We start from the raw sequence: 26,629 nt of genomic DNA on the forward strand, positions 1-26,629 counted from the left end.
TGTCTCTGCCTCCCTAACCGGTTCTTCCTCTCACCCATCCCTTCCTCCCACCCCAAGCCGCACCCCCAGCTACCTACTAACCTCATCCCACCTCCTTGACCTGTCCGTCTTCCCTGGACTGACCTATCCCCTCCCTACCTCCCCACCTGTACTCTCCTCTCCACCTATCTTCTTTTCTCTCCATGTTCGGTCCGTCTCCCTATTTATTCCAGAACCCTCACCCCTCCCCCCTCTCTGATGAAGTGTCTAGGCCTGAAACGTCAGCTTTTGTGCTCCTGAGATGCTGCTGTGTTCATCCAGCCTCACATTTTATCATCTTGGTACAATGCCATCTTTGATGGGGGCACAACGTGGCAACGGACGTGACGCCATATTTGATAGGGGCACACTTCCCGTGTTGGCGGACGCCGTCATTGTTAGGGTTATCGATAATGGGAACTGAGATGCTGTAGAATCCAACATAACAAAGTGTGGAGCTGGATGAACACAGCAGGCCAAGCAGCATCTTAGGAGCACGCAGGCTAACGTTTCGGGCCTAGACCCTCTATCAGAAAAGGCCCAAAACGTCAGCTTTCCTGCTCCTCTGATGCTGGGCCTGCTGTGTTCATCCAGCTCTACACCTTGTTATGGTTATATGCCGGCCACGGGCCCCGCCGCCATATTTCATATGGGCGCGACTGCGGACCATGTAGGGGCGCGTCGTACATGCCAAATGGACGCCATCTTTGATGCGGGCAGAAACAGAGCCGCTGGAAAAGTTCAGCAGGTCTGGCAGCACCTGTGGAGGCAAAAACAGAGTTAACGTTTCGGGTCCGGTGACCCTTGCTCAGATACGGGCACAGATCCCGGAATTGTAAGGGTCGTGTCATAGGCACCGGCCGGTTGCCATCTTTGATACAGGCATACCATGGGCGCCGGTGTGGCGCCATCTTTGATGGAGGCGTGTCACGGATATCAGTGAGGCGCCATCTTTGATGGGGGAGTGTCACGGAAGCCGGTGATACGCCATATTTGATAGGGGCGCGTCACGGATATTGGCGAGGCCGCCATCTTTGATGGGGGCAGGACCGTCGTGTTGCAGCGAGAGTGAAGTGGATTTGCGGTCGTCCTGCCAGAATAAGTAGGGTGAAGATGGCTCGGAAGCCGAGGTTGATCTAACTCTCCTTCCTTCTCCCCCCACCTTGGATATGGAGGGGCCTCCGAGCAGTTTGTACGGCTGTTGCCCCTTGGTGGAGGACAGTTTCAGCCGCCTGTCCTCCCAGAGCAACATCTACGGCCTGAGCGCCTTCCCCAGGCCTGAGGGAGGCTGTGACCTACTGACCGCCACCCTCAAGGGGAAAGTCATCAACTTCAGGTACCAGACCCCCCGACAGAAAATCCGGCCAGTGGCCAAGGAGGTACAGTTCACCTACATCCCAGGTAATGGAGAGTGACCACCTCCTCTGTCCCTGCACCTTGGTCAGCTCAGTTACCCCCACCTCCTCAACTGACCACTCCCTGTCCTGGCAGGGCTGGCCAGAGGGGCATCTGGACATTCAGGTGGATTTGATAGGTGCAGAGAAGTAGATTCCCCTCATGGGAGAGAGCCTAGGAACAGGGGACATCATTCAGAGTAAGGGGTCGCACGTTTAAGACAGAGATAAAGAGGAATTTCTCATGCCAGAGGGTAATGAATATGTGGAATTCTTCACTGCAGAGGGTTTTTGAGGCTCAGTCATTAAGTGTATCCAAGGCTGAAATGATGTGGAGGTGCCGGTGTTGCACTGGGGTGGACAAAGGCAGAAGTCACAAAAGCAGGTTATAGACCAACAGGTTTACAGATAGTTCTCCTGTAGCATGATAGTTGCATTCTTGTGTGACCTTGCACTATAGAAAATTGTGTTATGGGGAAATCGCTACAGAAAATCCCTATACCCGTACAGCAGAAAGTTTGCATTATCCAAACAGCATACACTATTCATCAACTGCGTTACAGCCAAATCAAGTTAATGAAAGATGCATTACAGCAGGAGTAGGGTCCAGACCTGAAACATCAGCTTTCCTGCTCCTCTGATGCTGCCTGGCCTGCTCTGTTTATCCAGCTCTACACTTTGTTATCTTAGACCCTAGCATCAGCGCTTCCTACTATCTCTTATAGCAGGACTACCTGTATTCGAAATCACAAGCTTTCAAAGTGCTGCCCCTTCGTCGGCTGAAATGGACATAGCACGGTGTCTCAGTGGTTGGCTCTGCAGCCTCGCAGCATCAGGGACCCGGGTTCGATTCCACCCTCTGGCGACTGTCTGTGTGGAGTTTGCACGTTCTCCTCGTGTCTGTGTGGGCTTCCTCTAGGTGCTCCGGTATCCTCTCATGGCCCAAAGATATGCAGGTCAGAGCAGACTAGATGGGCTGATTGGCCTCTTATCTGCACTGTAGGGATTTTTAGTCAGTAAGAGAATCAAGTCAAGGGGAAACGGTGGAGTGTTGATTTTTTTCTGCTTCAAAGCTCACAACCTCAGAATCTCAGCTTGTGAATCCACCTGAGGTCCAAGTGCTCACCTGGGAGAGCTCTACTTCAGACCCTCCCAGCTCCTGCCTGTGAATTCCCAGGACCCTCCAGTCTACAGCTCCCTGTGCTGGAATGATTTAAAATGGGGGGTGGGGCACGTGGCAGGCCAGAATTAGAGGAGTGCAAGAGGGTTGTAGGGGTGGAGGAGATTAGGAAAGTCGGAGGACAGAGAGTGATGTGAAAATGAACATCTCAAAATTAAAATGTTGCCTTGACTGGGAGTCAGTGAACTAAGCAATGTTAACAGAGCAGGACTTATTGTAGGTTAGAGCACAGACAGCAAATTTTGTATAGTTTCCCTATGGGAGACCAGTGAGGAGACTTGCATTTATCTAGCACCTGTCATATGCCAAGGTGCTTTACAGCCAGTGGAAACATAATTTTTTCTTTAAACTGGGATTGCTGTTGTAGTATAGGAAATACAGCAAGATCCCACTAGCAGGAATGGGATAAATGAGCAGTCTGTTTTAGATGTAGTTTGAGGATGCGTATTGACAGGGAATGCTCTCCTGACTGTACCATGTGGTCTTTTACATTCAGCTAAGAGGCAGACAGATTCCTAGGTTTAATATCTCTTCCAGAAGAACTGCATTGTTGGTAGAATAAGAAGGATTGTCATGGACCTCAAGGCTTGGGACTAAGACTGAAAACATCGGAGAGTGTAAGTGAGAGAGCACAAAGAACAAAGAAAATTACAGCACAGGAACAGGCCCTTTGGCCCTCCAGGCCTATGCCGATCCAGATCCTCTATCTAAACCTGTCACCTATTTTCCAAGGATCTGTATCCATCTGCTCCCTGCCCGTTCAGGTTTCTGTGTAGATACATCTTAAATGATGCTATCGTGCCCACCTCTGCTGGCAACACGTTCCAGGCACCCACCACCCTCTGCGTAAAGAACTTTCCACACATATCTCCCTTAAACGTTTCCCCTCTCACCTTGAAATCGTGACCCCCTAGTAATTGAGTCCCCCACTCTGGGGGAAAAAGCTTCTTGCTATTCACCCTGTCCATACCTCTCACGATTTTGTAGACACCACTCAGGTCTCCTCTTGACCTCTGATGAAGGGTCTAGGCCCGAAACGTCAGCTTTGGTGCTCCTGAATGCTGCTTGGCCTGCTGTGTTCCTCCAGCTCCACACTTTGTTATCTTGGATTCTCTAGCATCTGCAGTTCCCATTATCTCTGACCCCACAACCTCCGTCTTTCTAATGTAAATAATCCCAATCGACTCAACCTCTCTTCATAGCTAGCACCCTCCATACCAGGCAACATCCTAGTGAACCTCCTCTGCACCCTCTCCAATGCATCCATATTCTTTTGGTAATGTGGTGACCAGAACTGTATGCAGCACTCTAAATGTGGTCGAATCAAAGTCCTATACAACTGTAACATGACCTTCCAACTCTCTACTCAGTGCCCCTTCCAATTGAGGAATGCATGCCATATGCCTTCTTGACCACTGTATCGACCTGCGTTGCCACCTTCAGGGTACAATGGACTTGAACACCCAGATCTCTCTGTTCATCAATTTTCCCCAGGACTTTTCCATTTACTGTATAGTTCACTCTTGAATTGGATCTTCCAAAATGCATCACCTTACGTTTACCTGGATTGAACACCATCTGCCATTTCTGCACCCAACTCTCCAATCTATCTATACCCTGCTGCATTCTCCGACAGTCCCCTTCACTATCTGCTACTCCACCAATCTCCATGTCACCTGCGAACTTGCTAATCAGACCTTCCTGCAGATCATTTATGTGAGAACATCATAGACAACCTGAAGGAGGTAAGGGATGGTCAAGGGATTTACAGTGTCTGAAAACATGAAGCAGGAAGTGTGAGAGTCTTGGGATTTGAACCCAGGATGGATGCAATCTGCCCAAAATCTGTGCCGTGGATCCAGAGAGGAGTGTAAGAGATTAAGAGCTGGATGTGTACTATTGCGGAAATTCTTAAAATTAATGTCTTCTGTTCCCACCTTAGTGGATGCAGAAATCGTCTCTATTGATGCTTTCAACAAATCCGCTCCAAAACGAGGCCTGGTTGTGGGAATAACTTTTATCAAGGTGCGGTGCTATCAATCAAAACTCTACACTAGGTTCAAGAGAAATGAACTATATAATTAGAAATTGTTTTTTTAACAAGTGCTCCTCAATGTAAGAAAATATTAACTTTGTTTATTCTTTAGTGGGATGTGGGCGTCATTGGGAAGGTCAATCTTTGTCCCCCATCCTTTTTTTATAATTTCAAAAATTTACTTTACTCATAAAATCAACTATATACATACATAATCATGATAGCAGTGAAACCCAAAAATGCTGGAAATCACAGCAGGACAGGCAGCGTCTGTAGAGAGAGAGATAGCAAGCTAACGTGTTGACTCAAAATGTTAGCTTGCTCTCTCTTCATAGATGATGTCTGACCCGCTGTGATTTCCAGCATTTGTTGTTTTCGGTACAGATTCCAGCATCTGCATTAATTTGCTCTGACATAGTCACTAAAGCAGTTTGGTTCTGTACAGTAGCGCATGAAACAAGTGAGTGTTGGGGTTTGACATGATCCAACGAACAAACCCAAGGCATTTCTTACTTGTACAATTAAGGCACCTGCGGATCTGATAACTATTTCACAAAAAAGACCCTGAGCTACCTGTTGCCTGCCACCTTAACGCACCACCCTGCTCTGTGGCCAACCTCTGTCTCCGGCTTGCTACAGTGTTCCAGTGAATCCCAACACAAGCTGGAGGAACAACACCTCAATTTCCGCTTGGGGACCCTACAGCCCTCCGGACTCAATACTGAGTTCAATGATGTTAGGGCCTAAACCCTCCCATGTCCCAGCCCCCTACCCCACACACCAGGCCTTGTTACCACACAGCCTGCCACTACACACCCCTGTTGTTAGTCACTAACAGTCCCCATTAACAACTATTCACCCTCCCAGCCTGATCGTTAGCAACTCCTTTGTTTTTCTCTCTGGGCTCTATCCTATCGTTTACTCCCTACCCCATCCACCTCACCTATTTTCTGCATATAAACTGACGTTTTCCCAGCCACCATCAGTTCTGAGGAAGGGTCACCAGACCCAAAACGTTAACTCTGTTTTCTCCTCCACAGATGCTGCCAGGCCTTTCCAGCAACTTTGTTTTTGTTCCTGATTTACAGCATCTGCAGTTCTTTCGGTTTTTATCTGATAACTAGACGTTGCCCATCCCTAACTGCTGTTGAACTGAGTGGTTTGTTGGGGCCATTTCGGACGGTCAACCACATAGCTGTGGGCCTGGAGTCACATGTAGGCCGGGCTGTGTGCCCCTCCCTAAAGGGGTTTAGTGAGTCACAACAAAATCATTGATAGTGGGGACTGTAACCGTTGATCATGGTTACCATTTACTGAGACTAGCTTTATATTTACTGTTTATTAATTTAATTTACATTCTGTCTGTTGCCCTGGCTGGATTTGATGCAGAGTCACTTTGCCACCATTTCTGCTTCTCATTGGAATCTGCCATGATCTCAGCAGGTCACAAAGTGATGGTCAGTGAATATAGTTGTGTGCTCAATTAAGTTAAATGTCTGGGATCCTGGGCTACAATTCCCTGTGAGGTTGACGTTTCCACTTGCTTTCCCACAGGACTCTGGCGATAAAGCAAGCCCGTTCCTCAATATCTATTGCGACTATGAGCCAGGATCCGAGTACAATTTGGATTCCATTGCCCGTGAGTCAGTGGCCGTGTTTGAATTGTCTTGTGGGTCTTGGTCAAATTTAAGCCTTTAGCATCTGGGCCCGATGGTTTCATATCCAGGCTGGAAGATTGCGCCTCTGAACTTCAGTGTTCTGCAGAGATCCACGACCTCTGACTACGGTGGCTCAGTGGTTAGCACTGCAGCCTCACAGCACCAGGGACCTGGGTTCGATTCCACCCTCGGGCGAATGCCTGTGTGGAGTTTGCACATTCTCCCCGTGTCTGCGTGGGTTTCCTCCCACAGTCCAACAATTTGCAGGTTAGATGGAATGGCCATGCTAAATTGCCCCGTGGTGTCTAGGGATGTGCAGGCTAGGTGGGTTAGTCACGGGAAATGCAGCGTTACAGGGATAGGGGAGGGGGATGGGTCTGGGTAGGATGCTCTTCTGCGGGTCGATATGGACTCGATGGACCAAATGGCCTGCTTCCACACTGTTGGGATTCTATGATTGTACACTGAGTGCGAGAGTGCAGCCACTCTTGATGCTTTCCCTGTAATAGGTTGTGAAGAATATGGTGGATGAGGGTGAAGGTCCCTGAGATAACCTGGTAGGGGGGCACTGGGCAATTTTAACTGTTTACTGTAGTGATGTTCTTTGCAGACTGTGGACACTAACCCTAGATCCTACATTTACAGAAAGCTGCCTTAACCTGGAGCTCCAGTTCACTCCCTTCCAGCTTTGCCATGTCGAGTAAGTACCTGAGTTCTGCCTCTTTGCTTCACTTCCTGGTGCGCCCCCTTTCGAGTTAGAAAATAAACCCAAACAAATGCAAAATAATTCTGAGTACACTGCCTTCCCATAACATCACAAAATACAGGAACAGAATTAGGCCGTTATGGGATGTCATGTTGTGGCCATTGGAATACTGCACACAGTTCTGGTCTCCCTTCTATGGGAAAGATGTTGTGAGACTTGAAAGGGTTCAGAAAAGATTTACAAGGACGTTGCAGAGGTTAGTGTTAGACGTCTAGGGAGAGGCTGAATAGACTGGGGCTATCATCTCTGGAGCGTCGGAGGCTGAGGGGGATGTTATTAGAGGTTTATAAACTCAAGAGAGGCATAGAATGGGGGGCATAAAAAGACTAGGTCTTTTCCCCTGGGTTGGGGAGTCCAAAACTAGAGGGGCATAGGTTTAAGGTGAGAGGGGAGAGATTTAAAAGGGACCTGAGGGGCAACAGAGGGTGGTGCGTGTATGGAATGAGCTGCCAGAGGATGTGGTGGAGGCTGGTACAGTTACAACATTTTAAAAGGCATCTGGATGGGGACATGAATAGGAATGGGTTAGAGGGATACGGGCCGAATGCTGGCAAATGGGACTCGATGAATTTAGGATATCTGGCCGGCGTGGATGAGTTGGACCAAAGGGTCCGTTTCTGTGCTGGACATCTCTATGACTTGTCCTGTGCAGCAGTGCGTACCACAGACACAGGGAAGGTGATGGCCCAGGAGGTGTGCTATTATCACTGAACTGTTATTCCAGGTACCCAAGGAATGTTCGAATCCTGTCACGGCAGATAGTGGAATTTGAATTCAATGAATTGATTGTCTGGAAAAAAACCATCCTTACCTGGTCTGGCCTACATGTGACTCCAGACCCACAGGCATGAGCTCGATGCTGAACTGCCCTCTGGGCAATTAGGGATGAGCCAGCAACACACTCATCCCATTAATGAATAAAAGATTCACCACCTTTGGCTGAAGAAATTCCCCCTAAATCTCAACGCTAAAGCAGCACGATGGGTCGGATCTGCCTTCAGGCCTGAACACTCCGGAAGATATCCCAAAATGTAACTCACAAGGAGCAAGAGCAATGTACGCTATTGAAACACTCGGGCTGTGTTACTTCACAAAGTTCACTTGATGACCCGTGCTGCTACCGTAGTGACACCATTAGTCGCCCGTCTTGATAAACCCGAGGCTTCCCAAAGTGGACGGTCGGAACCCCAAGTGGGATCACGAGCTGAAGTTTCGGGAGTCTGCAAATTCCCAGCACGACCCAGTAAACCCGAGAACAGGTTGTCCTGGAGTACAGTATCGGCCATTTCCAAGTTTTCCTAGTTTTTTTGCCCTCCCTGTGCCCTGCTCTTGTATGCCCTCGCCTGCTGCCCGCTCCACAGGTGCTGCGCCAACTTTCAGTGTTTGCGAAGCATCGCCCTAAGCTACAACAATCAAATGATTAATTGATGCCTGGTGCCCATAGGATTTTGAAGGAGCGAACCCCTTACCTCAATGGCCTATTGTGTGAGGAGCACCCTCTTGATTTCTCTTGAGTAAGCCAGTGTTGATAGCATGGCAGAGGCTAGGCAGCTGTTGTTTATTCTCACCAGGCCAACTTCACGTCTCTGTTTTCCACATTCAAGGATCGAGGAGAGGCAGCAACGTGAGACTGTATTCCTGCTCAGTGGCCACGACCACCAGATACACCTGTACAAAGAGGTGAGCCCCCACTGATCAAGCTGTAGCTCACTTTCAGCTCTCTTTCAGCAATTCCACCTGACTGTTTTTTTTTCTCTCTCCCCCTCTCCTTTGTCTCACAGAACGAAACGCTGCATCAGTTTGAAGAAAGGCCAACAGGATTAATATTCCCCGAGTTAACAGGCCTCCCCAGCCAGTAGGACTTCCAACTGCGGTTGCACTGTTACACTGCGCGTGAGAGGCTAGATATTGGGATGTCACAGCTCTGTGGCTCTCCATGTGCTGCTCACAGATCCTTTCTCTCTCCCTCTTCTCATCTGCTCTCACAAGAACCACGAGCAGGAGGAGACTCCTCGAGCCTGCTCCATCTTTCAATACAATCATAGCTGATCTCATCTCAGCCTCAATGGCCCTTTCCTGCCTGCTCCCCATAAACCTTCAACCCCATTACTAGTTCAATATCTGTCTGTCTCCTCCTGCCCTCCTGCTACCCTTAGGGGTGCCATAGTGGCTCAGTGGTTAGCACTGCTGCCTCACAGAGCCAGGGACCTGGATTTGATTCGGGCGACTGTCAGCGTGGAGTTTGCACATTCTCCCCGTGTCTGCGTGGGTTTCCTCTGGATGCTCCAGTTTCCTCCCACAGTCCAAAGATGTGTAGATTAGGATGGATGGGCTGTGCTAAATTGCCCTGTAGTATCCAGAGATGTGTAGCTTGGGGGGGCGTCAGCCATGGGGAATGCAGGGTTACAGACATTGGATAAGGGTTTGGACCTGGGTGGGATTCTCTTCGGAGGGTCAGCATGGACTTGATAGGATGAATGGCCTACTTCCACACTGTAGGGATTCTATGATTAAATTTACTCAGTGCGTGACCATCCACCATACTTCTGGGATAGTGAATTCCACAGATTCATGACCCTTTGAGAGAAGTACTTTCTCCTCATCTCTGTTTTAAATCAGCCATCCCTTAGCCTAAAACTATGACCGTTCTCATTCCAGATTGCCCACTATGAGAAGCCATTCTTTCTACATCCCCTTTTGTATCTCATATGCCACCTTTAAATCAATTTACTCTTCTAAACTCCAGAGAGTATGGTCTTGAACTGCTCAATCTGTCTTCATGAGACAAAACCCTGAAGTCAGTCTAATGACCTGCCCTTCGATTGCCTCTGTCTGTCTCTGAGTCTCACGCGCTGTCACTCTCTGCCTGTTTGTTTGCTGACTCACTATGTGCATGTGAGAAGGAGTATGGGATGTGAGTGCTAACACCTGTTTATCTTTGTGTCTGTTCATTACAGTGTCCTCTGGCTTGATGTGGTCAATATTCCGGATTCTACCAGACGTTTGACAGCTTTTGGCTGTCAAAATGGATTTGTGGGTATTTCTCACGTGGATCAGGAATCTAAAGGTCAGAAATAGCCCGCTGCCGGTAGCGAGAAAGTAACGAGCCCCCATCCCAGCTGTTTCCCCAGCATTGTCGGCCGTGCCTTCAGCTCCTTACGTGTCGGGGTCTGGAATCTCCTCCCAGCCCGCTCTGCTCGCTATCTCCCTTCCCCATGCCTCAGCCTCTCGCTTCCCTTCCTCCCTGTCTTTGTGTGGGTTTCTCACCTGCTGTCTCTATTTTAAGTCCAGTTGTTCTGCAGAGTTGGAACGTACAACAGGATGGGCCGATTTCCACTGTCCTGCTCTTCAGGCTATCCACTGAGTTCAGCGAGGCCTATTCAGCTGGAGACGGAGGAATGAGGGTCGGTGAGTGCATGCGGGTGGGCCTGAAACGTACAGTGTTCAATCTATAATGGTTTGTTTTAATGCAAGCGCATTGCTATTATCTCTGTCCTTCTGTAAGATGCTTTTTAAAACCTATGTGGTTTTAAAGTGGCTCAGTGGGTTAGCACTGTCGCCTCACAGTATCAGGGACACTGGTTCGATTCCAGCCTCGGGTGACTGTCTGTCTGCAGTTTGCACATTCTCCCCGAGTCTGCGTCGGTTTCCTCCGGGTGCTCCAGTTTCCTCTCACAGTCCAAAGGTGTGCAGGTAAGGGTGGATTGAGCTGTGCTAAATTACCCCACAGTGTTCTAGGGATGTGCAGGCTAGCTGGGTTAGCTACGGGAAATGCAGGGTTACAGTGTAGCAGGGTGGGATGCTGTTCGGAGGATCAGTGCAGACTCAATGGGACGAATGGCCTGCTTCCACACTGTAGGAATTATATGCCTTTGACCAAACATTTTATCCATCCCTAATATTTCCTTTAACAGCTCAGGGAGTTCATTCCATGTGCGAACCACTCTCTGCGTTAAAAAAAATTCTCTCCTTGTGTCTTTTTTAAATCTGTTTCTTCTCGCCTTAAAAATGTGCCCCTTGTCTTGAAATTCCCCCACCCTAGGGAAAAGGCAACTACCATTAACTCTACCTACACTTCTCATTATTTCATAAACTTCTATAAGGTTGCCTGTCAACTCCTGTGCTCCACTGAAAAAAAGCCCCAGTCTCTCCAGCCTTTCTTTATAACAGAAACCTCCCACACTCGGCAACATCCTGGTAAATCTCCTCTCAGCCCTCTCCAGCTTAATATCCTTCCTATAACCGGGCGACTTCTTCAGAGATGTGCCATGGAGTGTTTTTGGAGGCTGCACACATGAGATGCTAAAGTGTGTGGGCGTGTGCTCATTGTGCACGCCCTGAAATATTGAGACCAACACAGTTCTTTGGAGCCAACGACAAACTGAAGTCACCAGGTACCCTGTCCCCGAGACCAAAGCCAAGATTTTTCAGTGTCTAGTTTTGTTCAGCAGGTTTGGTGAGAAAGGATCGTGTGTATGATCGGGTTGAGATGTGCAGTTAATAAGGCTATTAACAAGGAGGAGACCCCCCCCCCACCTTAATAGACCACTCGCTGAGGCAAGAATCTCATCTCGGCACCCAGGACGTGCATAGAAGGTGTGAAAGGGCCTTGGGGAATGTAGGAAAACAGAGACACCTAGGGGTTCAGGTACATAGTTCTTTGAAGGTTGTGTCACAGTATTCAGAAGTCATTTAGCACCTAACCTTCATTGCTCAGAGGATTGAGTATAGGAGTTGGGATGTCATGTTGAGGTTGTACAGGACGTTGATGAGGCCTCTTCTGGAGCACTGTGTCCAGTTCTGGTTTGCCCTGTTTCAGGAAAGCCATTATTAAGCTGGAGAGGGTTCAGAAGATGTTTACCAGAATGTTGCTGAACTGGAGGGTTTGTGTTTTAGGGAGAGGCTGGGACTTTTTTTCACTGGAATGTAGAGGGTTGAGGGGTGACCGTTTAGAGGTTTATAAAATCATGATGGGCATAGACAAGGTGAACAGCCAAGGTCTTTTCCCGGGGCTGGGGCAGTTCAATAACTAGTGGGGCATAAGTTTAAGGTGAGAGAAGGAAGATTTAAAAGGGTCTTGAGGGACAACTCTTTCACACAGAGTGATTTGTGTGTGGAATGAACTGCCAGGCAAAGTGGTAGACGCGGGTACAGTTACAGCATTTAAAAGACGTTTGGACAGGGACACAAATAGGGAAGGTATGGAGGGAGGTGGGACTAGGTTAGTTTGGGAAATTCGCTTGGCATGAGTGAGTCAGACCAAAAGTTCTGGTTGCATGTTGTGTGACTCTGGAAAGTTATGGCTATTTTTCTTGGAGAAGCTGAGATTCAGAGGAGATTTGATTGAAGTTGTCACAATCGTGAGGAGTCTGAATAGCGTAAAGAGTGAGATACAGTTCACAGTGGGTGGATGAATTGAGAACAAGAGAACCCAGATCATAGATGATAGACAGAAGAGGAGATGGAGTTATCTGTGAATTGTCACCGGTGAAACTGCATGATCATGTCTACACAGCTCTCCTTCACATAATGCTGTTCTCCTGCCTTCTCCCCAAAACCCTGCACGTTCTTCCTGCTCCGTTAACACTTGAATTCCCTTCTGAATATTCCACTCAAACCTGCCTGCACCGCGCTCTCAGGTAAGTCCACTCCAGCCGCTGCACAAAAACATTTTCGCACTTGTCAGTTTCTTTGCCTGTTTTATCAGTGTCTTCAATTTGTGCCCTCTCGTTCTCAAGTGAACTATCAACGACAGCCCCTGTGATGTTGATGATTAGTTGATTGACTGACCGCAGTAATTTGCTGGATTGGATTTGTCCTGCTCCAAATGTATGGGACAGACCAGATGTTCTGGTCGCCTTCTTGTTCTGCAGCAGATTGGCTTGTCCTAGTGAGATGGCTGTTTCTGGAATGCGAGGTTTTTAGCCTTTGTTGTACCCAGTGTGTCGATACACCTTCTGAGAGTACAGTCTGTGTACTTGCTATGCTCAATGCTTCCTGTGGTTGGTTGTTCTAAGAGTTATACAGCACAGAAACAGACCCTTCGGTCTAACCATTCCATGCCGACCATCATCCCCAACTAAACTAATCCCACCTGCCCGCATCTGGCCCATATCCCTCCAGACCTTTACTGATCATGTACTTATCCAAACGGCTTTTAAACATTGTAACTGTACTCACATCCACCTCTTCCTCTGGAAGTTCAATCCACACACAAACCACTCCATGTGTAAAAAGAAATTACCTCATGTCTTTCTTAAGTCTTTCTCTCACCTTAAAAATACACCCCCTAGTCTTGAAATCCCTCGCCCTAGGGTGAAGACGCCTGCCATTCACCTTATCTATACCCCTCATGATTTTATGAACCTCTATAAGGTCATCCCTCAACCTCCTACACTCCAGAGGAAAATGTCGCAGCCTATCCCGCCTCTCCTTATAACTCAAACCCTCCAATTCCGGCAACATCCTGGTAAATCTTTTCTGAACCCTCTCCAACTTAAAAAATATCCTTCCTGTGCGAACAGAACTGGACACAGTGCTCCAGAAGAGGCCTCACCAACGTCCTGTACAACGTCAACATGACGTCCCCAGCTCCTACACTCAGAGGTCTGAGCAACGAAAGCAAGCATACTAAATGCTGCCTTAATCATTCTGTCTACCTGCGATGCAAACTCCAAAGAATTATTTCACTGAACCCATGGATTCATCAGCTGGGGGTGGGGTGGGGGGAGGTGTTGTGGGGGCACATTATGGGAGGTGATAATCCACAGGACGTGAGACCTCGTGCCTGTGCTAAGGAAGCCCAGCACCGCTATATCCCAACCGTACACTGCAGTGCTGAGCCACTGCTGGGTAGGTGGGTAACCTCAGGGCCGTGGGCTGTAAGCTGTGGTTTGGTGAGTGTGCCGATGTCAGGTTGCTCTTTGACTAGTCCGTGGGCAGCTCTCCCAACATTGACGGTAGTCCCCGGCTGTCGCGGGAGGGAGACCTTTTTGCACCGTGGTGTAGGTGGGTCTGGAACGTGCCCCCGCGAGTGTGTGGCAGAGGCAGACTCAATCGGGACTTTTGAGCAGGAATCTGAAAGGGAACAATGTGCCGGCGCTCCGGGGAGAAGGGCAGGGAATGATAGGATGTTGCTCCTTTTGAAAGGCAACACAGACACCAATGGTTCGAATTACCACCTCGTGGGACTCTTTGGAGGTTGAGTTTGCTCAGGGCAGTAATCTTTCCCTCGGGTTGTTTGCAATTTAGTGTGAGGCCTCCCTTCCAGCCCAGTGTAAAAATGAAGATTTTCCTAGCTAAGATGGACATGGGAGAATTTTTTTTCTCTCTTTCAGGAGTTTGAGAGTCTTTGGAATCCATTCCCAGTGATCATTAGATGGGTTTTGGTTGGATTTGATTTATTATTGTCACACGTACCTAGTTACAGTGAAAAGTTTTGTTTTGTGTGCAGTACTGGCAGATCATTCCATGCAAAGTACATTAGAGTAACAGAACAGAGTGAGGAATACAATGTTACAGCTGCAGAGAAGGTGCACAGGGAGCAAGATGAACATTAAGTTTAAAATTAGGGAGCTCCATTCAGAAGCCTGATTACAGCAGGGAAGAAGCTGTCCTTGAATCTGTTAGTGCGTCTGTTTGCGCTTTTGTATCTTCTGCCCAACAGGAGGGGGTGGTAGAAATTATAACCAGGGTGGGAGGGGTCTTTGATGCCTTCCTGAGGCAATGAGCAGTGTTGATGAAGTCAGTGGATGGGAGGTCGGTTTGTGTGATGGTCTGGGTTGTGGGGTCATCAAATGGTTTTGAAGGCCAAGGTAGATAGATTCTTGATGGATGAGGGATGAGGGGTGAGGGGTAGGCAGGTAAGGGGTGTAGAGACCACAACCCAAACAGTGGTAGAGCAGGTTCGAGGGGCTGAATGGCCTACCTTGCTCTTAATTTGTATTTCCTTAGGCGGGTCAGAAATGGGACAACCTCCAACTCTTCCATTAATCTCGCTCTGTTTCCCTCGTTCTCCCTGATCGTTGCAGGTTCTGACACGGCCGAAGGTAGCGACTCTTTGGAGAACTATAACCTGCTCGTGACCTCCACAATCGAGCTCTCAGTCGTTTATAGGTTAGTCACCTTGGCGTTCGGGAGGGACGGGCACCGGGGCTGCCGCACCCACCCTTGACTGTGCCACAGCGGGGCACCCGTCGCGGTAAATCGCCTCAATTCTGGGGGTCGGGGCCCTAATACACCGCGGCCAATCCAGCAGTGAAATTCCTGGAAATTCATCCCTCATCTCCCCGACAAGGAAGCTCCCGAACGTTTTGCTGCTGCTGGTCACGGGTCACTCAACAGTCCCTCCTCCCACCTTGCCCTGTATTCCTTGACCGACCACCCAGCCCTCAAAGTGCCCAATAATGTCAGGAATTCTGCAGACATTTACCTTTCAGGACAATTGCAATCCACCTTGGGACTAACCTACCCACGGTTTTATTCTTAGGGTACCCGGGTCAGTTTATTCTTAAAGACAGGTTGGGCCCTGTACCCATTGGAGTTTAGAAGAATGAGAATATACCTTCCATATCTTAATGTCTTATCTGTGTTTTATGGAAACATAAGCTAATCCTGAGGCAAGTGGACAGGGGGAATGCAGAGAAGAAGTTTCCACATCCACACAAACTAATTCCACGCATCCCCAAGGATGTTGGATGGAGGGGTTGAGCTACGGGGAGAGGCTGAAGAGGCTGGGGCTGTTTTCCCCGGAGCATCGGAGGCTGAGGGGGTGATCTTATAGAGGTTTGTAAAATCATGGGGGGCATGGATAGGGTGAATAGACAAGGTCTTTTCCCTAGGATAACAGAGTCCAAAACTAGAGGCGCATATGTTTAAGGTGAGAGGGGTAAGATTTAAAAGAGACCTGAGGGGCAACTTTTTCACACAGAGGGTGGTGTGTGTATGGAATGAGCTGCCAGAGGAAGTGGTGGAGGCTGGTACAGTTACAGCATTTAAAAGGCATCTGGATGGGTACATGAATAGGAAGGGTTTAGAGGGATATGGGCCAAATGCTGGCAAATGGGACTAGATTTATTTAGGATATCTGGTTGGCATGGACTGAGTTGGGCAGAAGGGTCTGTTTTGGTGCTGTACATCTCTATGATACTACGACAGTGGTCAGTAGCAGCAGTGTGTACCATCTAAAAGATGCACTGCAGCAACTCACCAGGGCTTCTTGGACAGCACCTGACTTGGAAATATATTACCATTCCTTCATGTTAGGAGCTAAAATTCCTGTAACTCCCTCCCCGATGTTACTGTGGATCACACGGACTGCAGTGGTTCAGAAAGGCAGCTCACCAGTACCTTCTCAGGATGGCAGTTAGGGATGAGGAATAAACGATGGCCCAGCTAGTAGCTCCCACATTCCATGAATGAATGAAATAGTGTTGCTCCATTATAGCTGTTAGTCTGATTAATACAGAACTTGGATCTTGTTGAAAAGAGAGACTAGGTGGTGAGGTGAACTCATCAGGACCAATGGAAGAATGCCAATTCTTTTTAAGCAATTACAGTTTATACTGTGAGATGTTAATTGGTTAGCAAGTTAATGCCTTGCTTTAGAGAAAGTAACATAGGTGTTTCAAAACCATTTTGAACATATACCAGCTCATTGAAGCTTGGTAAATTTGTTTACCGGAACCCGTACTCTGAAACCAAATGGAATCAGTGTAGTCTTGTGCCTATTTTTGAATTTCTAAATTGTTGTGACCAATTGAAATTTGGCATTCTTGCATTTGTCCTGAGGAGTGCAAGTCATCGAAACTTTCGCCAACACGACCCACTTTTTCACCAGTATTTTCAAATGCACTGTGTAAATGCAGGCTGTTGGGGGAAGGTGCTCCCTCAGAGTCAAGTAACCTGCTCATGTTTGTGCATGCTGGGCAACTGCATGCAACAACAATGATTCACCTTAACGTAGCACCTTCAACATAGCGAAGGATCCCAAGGGTGTTGTAAACGAGACAACAGATGGCTTTCAGAGATAATGGGAACTGCAGATGCTGGAGAATCCAAGATAATAAAATGTGAGGCTGAATGAACACAGCAGGACAAGCAGCATCTCAGGAGCACAAAAGCTGACGAAGGATCTAGGCCCGAAACGTCAGCTTTTGTGCTCCTGAGATGCTGCTTGGCCTGCTGTGTTCATCCAGCTCCACACTTTGTTATCAACAGATGGCTTTCACTCAGATAGAGATATTTGGTTAGGTTTGATCAAGGAAATGGAGAAGGGCTCCCAAAAATGTGGCCAAAAGTTGGGATTATGAGTTCCCAAATGAGTGCTAACAGCAGCGAGGCCCCTTTAAATCCTTGCATTTTTAAAAAATACTAGGTATGATCCCAAGAGGACTGACTTCTATCCTGAAAATCCCAGTAAGAAGCTAGGTGTGGTTAATTTAAACACTCAGCGGCATAAACAGCTTCTACCAACCCACACACCTCATTCCCAACCCCGATCTCAAAGGTCTCCCACCTCCCCTTACCCTGCTTCCCCTTCCATCTCTACACCCACCAGGTCGAAGGGGAATGTTTAAGCACTAGGAGGGTGTTGAGAAAAGTGTTTAGAAGCTCAATTGAGGGTTTGAAGAGCTCATAAAGGAGGAAGGAGAGGTTTAGGGGAGGGAATTCCAGGGCTCGGGCCTACCTGAAGGAGGGGAATGGTGGGAGGAGAGGCCACAAATGGATCAGCACAGATTTCTTCAGGAAATTGTAGGCCTGGGGGTGATTACTGAACTAGGGAGGGGGAAAGACTCTAGCTGGATTGATGAAAGTAGTATTTAACGCTGAAATAACTCTACAGAGGCTGGTATCCCATCACTAAGTCACTCTTTATTTGTACTACAGTACCGCCTCATACAGGGTCAGACACCAGATGGTCAATATCTCTGACACTCCCTTTTTAGCCATCAGCCAGGGCTCCTTGATTGAATCAGATTAACAGCCCCAATCAGGGAGCTGCTATTCTCCGATGTCCAGCTGGCAGACCTCGACACAGCCTACTGCACCACTCAATAAGAATTCATTATGGTCTGAATTCCCACCCCAATGATTCTCTGATCCTTCATCTACTTGCCCTTTAAATGACCCCACTCCCACCGCTGCTTTCTGAAGGAACAGACTGCCACAAACACACACAGTCCTCTGCAAGGAAATAGAAATTGTCCTCATCTCTGTCTTTACTGGCTGACAGCCCCTATTTTTAATCTACATCCCCCTTAGTCCTGACCTCCCTCACAAGGGGAAACATCCTCTGACCATACAGCCTATCAAGTCCTCCCAGAATCTCCTAAGTCTCGAGAAAATCTCCCCTCATTCTTCGACATAGCAATGGATACAAGCACGGCCTGTCCACGCTTCCCTCGTAAGGAAATTCCCTCCCCAGCGCATCGGGGATCAGACCTTTCGAAGACAGAGGTGATTATTTTAAACAGCGGATGTTTCAGGGGCTGGGAGCTATACTGGGGGTGAATGGGATTTACCATTAGCGATGGCAGCACGGTGGCTCAGTGGCTAGCACCGTTGCCTCACAGCAGCAGGGACCCGGCTTCAATTCCACCCTTGGGCGACTGTCTGTGTGGAGTTTGCACGCTGTCCCCGTGTCTGTGCGGGTTTCCTCCGGGTGCTCCAGTTTCCTCCCACAAGATGCGCAGGTTAGGGTGGATTAGCCAAGGGAACTTGCCCCATAGTATCCAGGGATGCATAGGCTGGCTGGGTTATCTATGGGAGGTGCAGAGTTACAGGGGTAGGTTAAGGGTGTGGGTCTGGGTGGGATGCTGTTGGCAGGGTTGGTATGGACTTGATGGCCCAAATGGCCTCTCTCCACACTGTAGGGGTTCTGTGATGAGGGCGGCAGAGATTCAGATGAATTGGGATTAGGGACAGCACCTGTGAGAACAAACCTGCGGCCAAGTGAGGGGGCTGGGGGTGGGGGGGGGAATTCCGGTCTGGTGCAGTCTGATTCTGACTCTGCTACTTTTCAGGAGCCAGTGCATTGACCTCACTTACCCTCTGAATACAGGGACGTGCTGAGCAACGGCCTCAGTGACCAGGCCATCCTGCCAGAGAGTGACCAATATGACAGCGTCCTGTGCGCATTGGTAACTGATGTAGACTTCGATGGGGTAAAGGAGATTCTCCTTGGCACCTATGGGCAGGTAATGAATGAGATGTCCCCCTGATTCTGACTTTCTGTGCAACCCCACCTCACCAACTCTACCACCATTGGGGGTGACATCCTGAGGGTTACCACTGACCAGAAGCTCAGCTGGACCGGCACAGAAACACAGGGGCTACAACAGCAGCGCAGAGTATAGGAATACTGCAGTGAGTAACTGACCCCCTGACTCCCCAAAACCTGTCCCACCATCTACAAGGCACAAGTCAGGAATGGGATGGGATACTCCCCACTTGCCCTGAATGGGGGCAGCCCGAACAACACTCAAGAAGCTCAACACCATCCAGGACAAAGCAGCCCCCACTTGATTGGCACCGCATCCACAACCATCCCACTCCCTCCCCCACCACCAACGCTCAGTCACAGCAGTGTGTACCATCTACAAGATGCCCTGCAGAAATTCACCAAAGATCCCCAGGCAGCACCTTCCAAACCCACGGCCACTTCCATCTAGAAGGACAAGGGCAGCAGATACATGAGAACACCACCCCCCTGCAAGTTCCCCTCCGAACCCCTCACCGTCCTGACTTGGAAATATATCGCCGTTCCTTCACTGTCGCTGGGGTGGAATCCTGGAATTCCCTCCATTGTGCAGCATGGGTCCCTACAGCACATGGATCACAGAGGTTCAAGAAGGCAGCTCACCCCCACCTTCTCAAGATGAACTAGGGATAGGCAATAAATGCTGGCCCAGACGGTGAAACCCACATCCCACAATAACATGTGCCATCAGCTGTCTGGACCGTAAGCTCTGGAATTCCCTCCCTAAACCACCTTCTCTCTCTATCTATCTCTCCCTCTTCCCCCTCGCTCTCTCTCGCTCTCTCTCCCCCCTTCTCTCTCTCTCTGTCTCCCCCCCCTCTCCTTTAAGACTCTGCTTAAAAGCTGCAGCTTTGACAAAATGTTTAGTCACCTCCCCTAATATCTCCTTGCGTGACCCAGTGCCTTGGAGTTTTTACTAAGTTAAAAATGTTATTTCAATGCATATTGTTAGTGTTTAACTCCCACGTGGCCCTACTTCATCGCTGGAAGATAATGTCACTTCTCATAATACGAAGCTCCCTCGATGAAGCTGAGGCTACAGAGACATCTGATCCTTGTAACATCCCTTGGGTGATGCCCAGTTCAATCACAGTTGAGTTTCCAGGTTTGAATTTAATCAATTAACTAATGTTTCAGTGCAGATCAGTTGGCGTTTTCTGTTTTCCAAATTGCTGTGTCCTTTCTAAGGTTGGTTTTCTTGTGATTCTGTCCTGATGACCGTAAAGTTTAAAACAAATCTGCCCCTTCTTAGGATGGCTGTCAATTTCTGCCAGGATGGAATGGGTGAGGTCAGCTGACTGGTCCAAAATGTGCCAGTCCTTGCCCTGCTGCCAGCAGGCACTGTGGGCAGCCTGAGCTGATGGAGAGTGGGAACTCAGCCCCTCTCCCTCTGACTAGCCAGCAACTCCCACCAGCCCTGGCCCTGCCACCTCAGCAAGGGCTATGGTTAGTTTTGCCTTTTGCCTGAGCTTGAGCTTGCTTCTCTTGACAGGAGTTACTGTGTTACAAATCCTGCACCGGGGGGGCCCCCGACCCAGAGGCCGTGGAGTCAGGACTCGCCCCCCGTCTCCAAGGTGAATTCCGGCTCCTGTGGAGAAGAAGTTTCCAGAGCCCTTTGCTCTCTATGGCCTATGTCGACCTAACGTGTGATGGTCTCCGTGAACTCGCCATCGAGACCCTGAAGGGGCTGCATATTTTGCAGGTAATGGACCCGTCTCCCACCAACACGTTTGCAAGGATTCCTTCTATGAAGGTAACATTTGAGCTAGAAATGGTTTCTTCCAGCTCAGAAAGTACGAGCTGAAAGGCCTAAGTCCCTCACAGATTTTATATTCTTCTAATTGAATTTATCGTTGTGAGTGAGAGAAATGTGGTCAAGTTCATTTGGTCATAGATGAGGAGGTCGCTCAGATTGCGGAAGGGGACATTGGGCTCGGAACTTTGGGAATGATAGTTTGCTGTGGTACAGGGGCCCATTGGCGTTATGGATTGTTATTGCACTTACCAGAGAGATTAACTTTACCTAAGTGTATTGGGACGTGGGGAGGAGCCGGGACCATTACACCATTTGAAGGGAAGTTGAATCAATGTTGGAAGGAAAGGGACAGAGCTATTAGAGTGGCAGTGAGGCACTAGGATTCATTTTGGATTGCTTGAGCAAAGTGTGGAACCTGGCTCGATGGGCTGAATGGCTTCCTACCATGTTTTAAAGCTCCCTGGTTCGAAATGTTAGTTGGTAAGGCAAGGAACTCTAGGATGTGAGAGGAATGGGCATCAAATTCATGGGATCATGGTGGCTTAGTGGTTAGTACTGCCACCTCACAGCACCAGGGACCCAGGTTCGATTTCAGCCTCAGGTGACTGTCTGTGCGGAGTTTGCACATTCTCCCCTTGTCTGCGTGGGTTTCCTCCTGGTGCTCCAGTTTCCTCCCACAGTCTAAAGGTGTATAGGTTAGGGTGAATCGGGCAAACTAAATTGCCCCATAGTGCCCAGGGATGTGCAGGCTGGGTGGGTTAGCTATGCAGGTTTACAGAGATAGGATGGGGGTCTAGGTCTGGGTAGAGTGCTCTTGGAAGGGTCAGTGTGGACCTGATGGGCTGAATGGCATCTTTCTGCACTGCAGGAACTCTGGGATTCCATGAGATCAGCTCTTTCACTGTCTCAATCTGGATGGCTGTTGTGATCTTAATGGGGGATATGTTGGAACAAGGGGAGTTCATTCAGTGTGTGCTCTGCAATCTGTTAGACCATGGGAATGGGAGCAGTCCATTGAGTCTGTTCTGCCATTCAGTGAGATCACGGCTGATCTGATAATCCTCAACTTCACTTTTCTGCCTTTTCCCCCAAACCCTTGATTCCCTTTCTGACTAAAAATATTCTATCTCAGCCTTGAGAAACTCAATGATCCAGCCTCGAAGATTCCATAAATTCAGCCCTCTTTGAGAGAAGAAATTCCTCATCTCTGTCTTAAATGTGCGACCCCTTTTTCCATATGAGTTTTGCTACAGCAGTAGTGCGATGGTCGCCACTAGCTTCCAGTTCCAGTTTTATCAGCTCTTGTGCTGGGTTTCGAACTAATGTCCCCAGTGCATTAGCCTGGAGCCTCAGGAATACTCATCCTATTACAGTGTGGAAGCAGGCCATTTGGTCCATCAAGTCCACATCGACTGTCTGAAGAGTGTCCCACCCATCCCACCCCATCCCTGTAACCCTGCATTTCCCATGGCTAATCCACCCAGCCTGCACGTCCCTGGACATTATGGTGTGATTTAGCATGGCCAATCCACCCGAACCTGCACATCTTTGGACTGTGGGACGAAACCCACACAGACAGAGGGAGAATGTGCAAACTCCACACTGTCGCCTGAGGGTGGAATTGTACCTGGGTCCCTGGCACTGCAAGGCAGCAGTGTTAACCACTGAGCCACCGTGCTACCCCATTACCTCATTCCACCATCTCCCCATGTTGCAGGTCAGCCATGATCCAGTGGAGTGGGTGAGATAGGTTTGAGAGCCTGCGTGACCTTTCCCTTTCCCTGGGGGCCTATTCTCCCATTTCAAACCTACTTGGTCAACACCCTTCCCTGGTAGGTGAGCTGTGAAGTGACGTACCTTTTTCCAAAACAGAAACGCCATGTGTGTCTCCTTCTGTTTGTGTGTTGCAGCACAGTCTAACCCAGACAGCCAACCTGGTCTTACAGAGGCTTCGTTCCCGAGCATCAGCTTTGGGGGAGAACGCATCTTCGAGGCCGGCGACCGCGGAGCTCGCTGACACCGGGACGGAAACACAGGAGGCATCCGACATAGAGGTAAATGCCAAATGTGATTGAGAGGAAACCACCGAGAGGGCACCCAGCTCAGTCACATACCCCTTCAGATTTGACTCCCATTCGACCCCCACTTCTCGCACCCACCCTTTGAAGCGAAAGCAGCAAGTTTTGTTTCTCGTTTTGGCTTGGGGAGCAGTTTTCTCGGTGAGAGAAGCCTTTGGGATCAGAAGAGCTTAGCAGAAGAGAGGGAATCAAACTCCAAGCCTTCTGAAGTCTAGATTCTGTCGCTGACCATGGTGCCTGGAATTGTGGAACGGAGTTCTTTGAAGTTGCTCAGTGGGGGAAAAAAATGGATTTCAAATCCTTCCATCTTGTATTTCAGCTGCTGGGTTACTTTAGCTGGAAAGCTTGCAGACCAGCTCCTGTGTCCCAGGGGTGCTGAGGGCTGTGTTTCAGTATTCAAACATCATCATCATTCCGAATGACGTGGCTGCCTGGATGGCTTCCTGGCAGTTTTGGAGTCTGGCAGTGTTGCTTAATTCATGGATGCCAGCATCTCTCTGGAAACTAGCACGAGTGTCAAAACAAGAGACCTTTCCAGTGTCATTAGAGACGGAGTGCTGCACAGTCGCAGGAGCTGATGTTTGGATGAGATGTCAAAGCAGTTTGCCCTGTTGTCAGACATAATGATCCAACTTCTCACCCTCCCAAGAGGGGTGTCTTCCCCAATCAACACCACACCCCCCCCTCCGCCACCCGGTGTCCCAGGCCAATATTTCATCTCTCCAACAGCATCAGGTGATCCATTCATTATATCCCATTGCTGCTTGTGAGGCCTGCATTTCCCACAATTTACGGCCATGGCCAAAATGTTTTTAAGGAATGTCTTTCATTGGCTGCAAAGCATTTCAGGATGCTGCAGAAATGCGACTCATTCTTTTGCCTTGTAACATTTCCGAAGTAATATTTGCTTCACTGTAAATATTAGTGTGTTTAATTTAAATAAATAGATTTGTGGCTCTTCTGGGTACATTGCAATAAAATAAAAATGATCCACAAATGTTTGGTTTTTTCGGAGCACGAGGGTTTAAAATGCTTTATTCCTGAAGAAGGGTCTACGCCCGAAACATCAGCTTTTCCTGCTCCTGAGATGCTGCTGGGCCTGCTGTGTTCATCCAGCTCTACACCTTGTTATCTTGGATTCTCCAGCATCTGCAGTTCCTACTGTCTCTCTACACCTTGTTATCTCTTATTCCTGAGGTCTCTGGTTTGTGTTTGACACTGGGTTCTGGACTGATAGCCCCTGGGTCTGCAGTCAACAGAAAACTGGGAGCCGCAGGACACAGTAACTTCAATCGATCCAGCAGAACATACTCTGACCTGAGCTGTGCCACCTCTTCCCAGCAGCAGGTGGCGCAGTTATTTCATTGTTTCCACAGAACCAGGAGGAGTGCTTTATGATTTAATAAGTGCTTGATGCATGGCATTTAGTCAATGCAGTGAAAGCCACAAATTAGGCTATTCAGCCACTTGAGCCTGCGATGCCATTCATTTAGATCATTAACTGGGTTACTTCTTCAGTCTGGTGGTTCAGTGGTTAGCACTGCTGTCTCGTACCAGTCAGGACCTGGGTTCAATTCCAGCCTCGGGTGACTATCTGTGTGGAGTTTGCACATTCTCCCCATGTCTGAGGGATAGTAGGAACTGCAGATGCTGGAGAATCTGAGATAATGTGGTGTGGAACTGGAGGAACGCAGCAGGCCGAGCAGCATCTGAGGAGCAGGAAAGCTGACGTTTGGGCCTAGACCCTTCTCCCCATGTCTGCGTGGGTGTGCTCCGGTGTAGTTTAGCGTGGATTAGCCATGGGAAATGCAGGGTTAGGGGGTGGGGTCTGGATCTGGGTAGGATGCTATTTGGAGGGTCAGTGTGGATTTGGTGGGCTGAGTGGCCACTTCCTCAGTGTAAATAAAGTTATATTATCACCGCATTACTGCTGCCCAATTTTTAAATAGGTTCATTGATCCTGCACTTCCAAAGCACTTTTACAAAACCTCAGGATTTTCAAATCATTTTGCAGCCAATCGTGTGTTTTTTCTTTGGAGTATAATGATTGCTGAAAAAAAGTTGCATTTTGTTGAAGCTCAATGCCATGTGCTCTCTCGGACATTCACAGGAATGCGCATTTAAATTTGCACTATGTGGGAAGAGAGTGCTGGCTGTAGCCAGGGCGGCGAAGAAGGCATTTTGATACATTTGGTCAGGACATTGAGTGTGGGCGTTGGGAGCATCATGTTGTGACTGTACAGGACACCAGTAAGGCACATTTGGAATTCTGTGTTCAATTCTGGTCTCCCTGCTGTAGAAAGATGTTGTTAAACTTGAAAACGTTTTTAAAAAAAAGTTCCAAGCATATTGCCGGGACTGGAGGGTTTAAGTTTTAAGGAGAATCTGGGACTTCTTACCCCGCAGCATCGGAGGCTGAGGAATAATCTTATAAAGGCTTATAAAATCACGAGGGGCATGGGTAGGATGAATAACCAAGACCCTTTTCCAAGGATTGGGGAGTCTCAAACTAGGGGGTGTAGGTTTAAGGTGAGAGGGGAAAGATTTAGAAGAGACCTAAGGGGCAACTTTTTCAAACAGAGGGTGGTGCGTGTATGGAACGAGCTGCCAGAAGAAGTGGTGAAGTCTGCTACAGTTAGGACATTTAAAAGGCATTTGGACAAATATATGACATTTGGGGCGGCACGGTGGCTCAGTGGTTAACACTGCTGCCTCATGGCGCCAAGGACCTGTGTTCGATTCCTGCCTCGGGCAATTGTCTGTGTGGAGTTTGCATGTTCTCCCTGTGTCTGTGTGGGTTTATCAAGATTAGATTAGATTACAGTGTGGAAACATGCCCTTTGGCCCAACAAGTCCAAAGATGTGCAGGTTAGGGTGGATTGGCCATGTTAAATTGTCCCTAGTGTCCAAGGATGTGCAGCCCAGCTGGGTTAGCTGTGGAAAATGCAGCATTACAGGGATACAGTAACAGGTCTGAGTGGGATGCTCTTTGAAGGGTCGGTGTGGACTTAATGGGCTGGATGGTCTGCTTACACTATGGGGATTCTATGCCTCTATAAGTAGGAAGAGTTTGGAGGGATATGGGCCAAATGCTGGAAATGAGACTATTTCAATTCAGGATATCTGGATGAGTTGGGCCGAAGGGCCTGGTTCTGTGCTGTACATCTGAGTGATAGAGGCATTTTTGGGGACAAAGCATCAGTTTGCTGATGACTGATAGTTGCCAAACTGCTCAAACTTAAACCAGACATTAATGTGAGGGATGACTGATGTGATGTAGTTAGTAACCAGCTCGGGCTCAAAGGCGAATGCAGTAATGAGCAGTTTATGCTTTGTGCTGTCGACAGGGGTAAATGTTGGCCAGGACCTGCGGGAGGGGGGCACACCTCTGATTGTGCCACAGGGTGCTCTAATGCCCAGCAGAGGTGTCGATTTGCACGGCACACCTAAAAGTTGGCATCGCTGACGGTGCAGCTCTCCCTCAG

At 48.6% G+C, this 26,629-nt stretch overlaps 1 protein-coding gene across 3 annotated transcripts; it reads left to right on the forward strand.

Moving 5' to 3' along the window:
- Positions 1-1,049: 1,049 nt before the first annotated feature.
- On the forward strand, positions 1,050-25,068 carry kptn (kaptin (actin binding protein)). Of its 3 annotated transcripts, none has more exons than XM_048522566.2 (12): positions 1,050-1,419; positions 4,535-4,617; positions 6,182-6,266; positions 6,931-6,985; positions 8,623-8,731; positions 8,833-8,906; positions 10,009-10,118; positions 10,343-10,459; positions 15,082-15,166; positions 19,113-19,248; positions 20,803-21,012; positions 22,977-25,068. In XM_048522566.2, the coding sequence occupies exons 1-12, from the start codon at positions 1,188-1,190 to the stop codon at positions 23,139-23,141; spliced, it is 1,461 nt and encodes a 486-aa protein (XP_048378523.1). In that variant the 5' UTR covers positions 1,050-1,187; the 3' UTR covers positions 23,142-25,068. The 3 variants fall into 3 exon arrangements, with proteins under 3 accessions (XP_048378523.1, XP_048378524.1, XP_048378525.1); XM_048522567.2 differs by having other exon boundaries at positions 8,656-8,731; XM_048522568.2 differs by lacking the exon at positions 20,803-21,012.
- The last annotated feature ends 1,561 nt before the right edge of the window (positions 25,069-26,629 follow it).

The sequence above is a fragment of the Stegostoma tigrinum genome, chromosome 39 (assembly GCF_030684315.1).
Source record: "Stegostoma tigrinum isolate sSteTig4 chromosome 39, sSteTig4.hap1, whole genome shotgun sequence".
Lineage (NCBI taxonomy): Eukaryota > Metazoa > Chordata > Chondrichthyes > Orectolobiformes > Stegostomatidae > Stegostoma > Stegostoma tigrinum.

Excerpts from the sequence above, each read along its gene's own strand:
- kptn (XM_048522566.2), top strand. The coding sequence starts at position 1,188 with ATGGAGGGGCCTCCGAGCAGTTTGTACGGCTGTTGCCCCTTGGTGGAG. Across the intron at positions 1,420-4,534 it reads ACAGTTCACCTACATCCCAG|TGGATGCAGAAATCGTCTCT; the intron begins GTAATGGAGAGT and ends TTCCCACCTTAG. Across the intron at positions 19,249-20,802 it reads TCCTTGGCACCTATGGGCAG|GAGTTACTGTGTTACAAATC; the intron begins GTAATGAATGAG and ends TTCTCTTGACAG.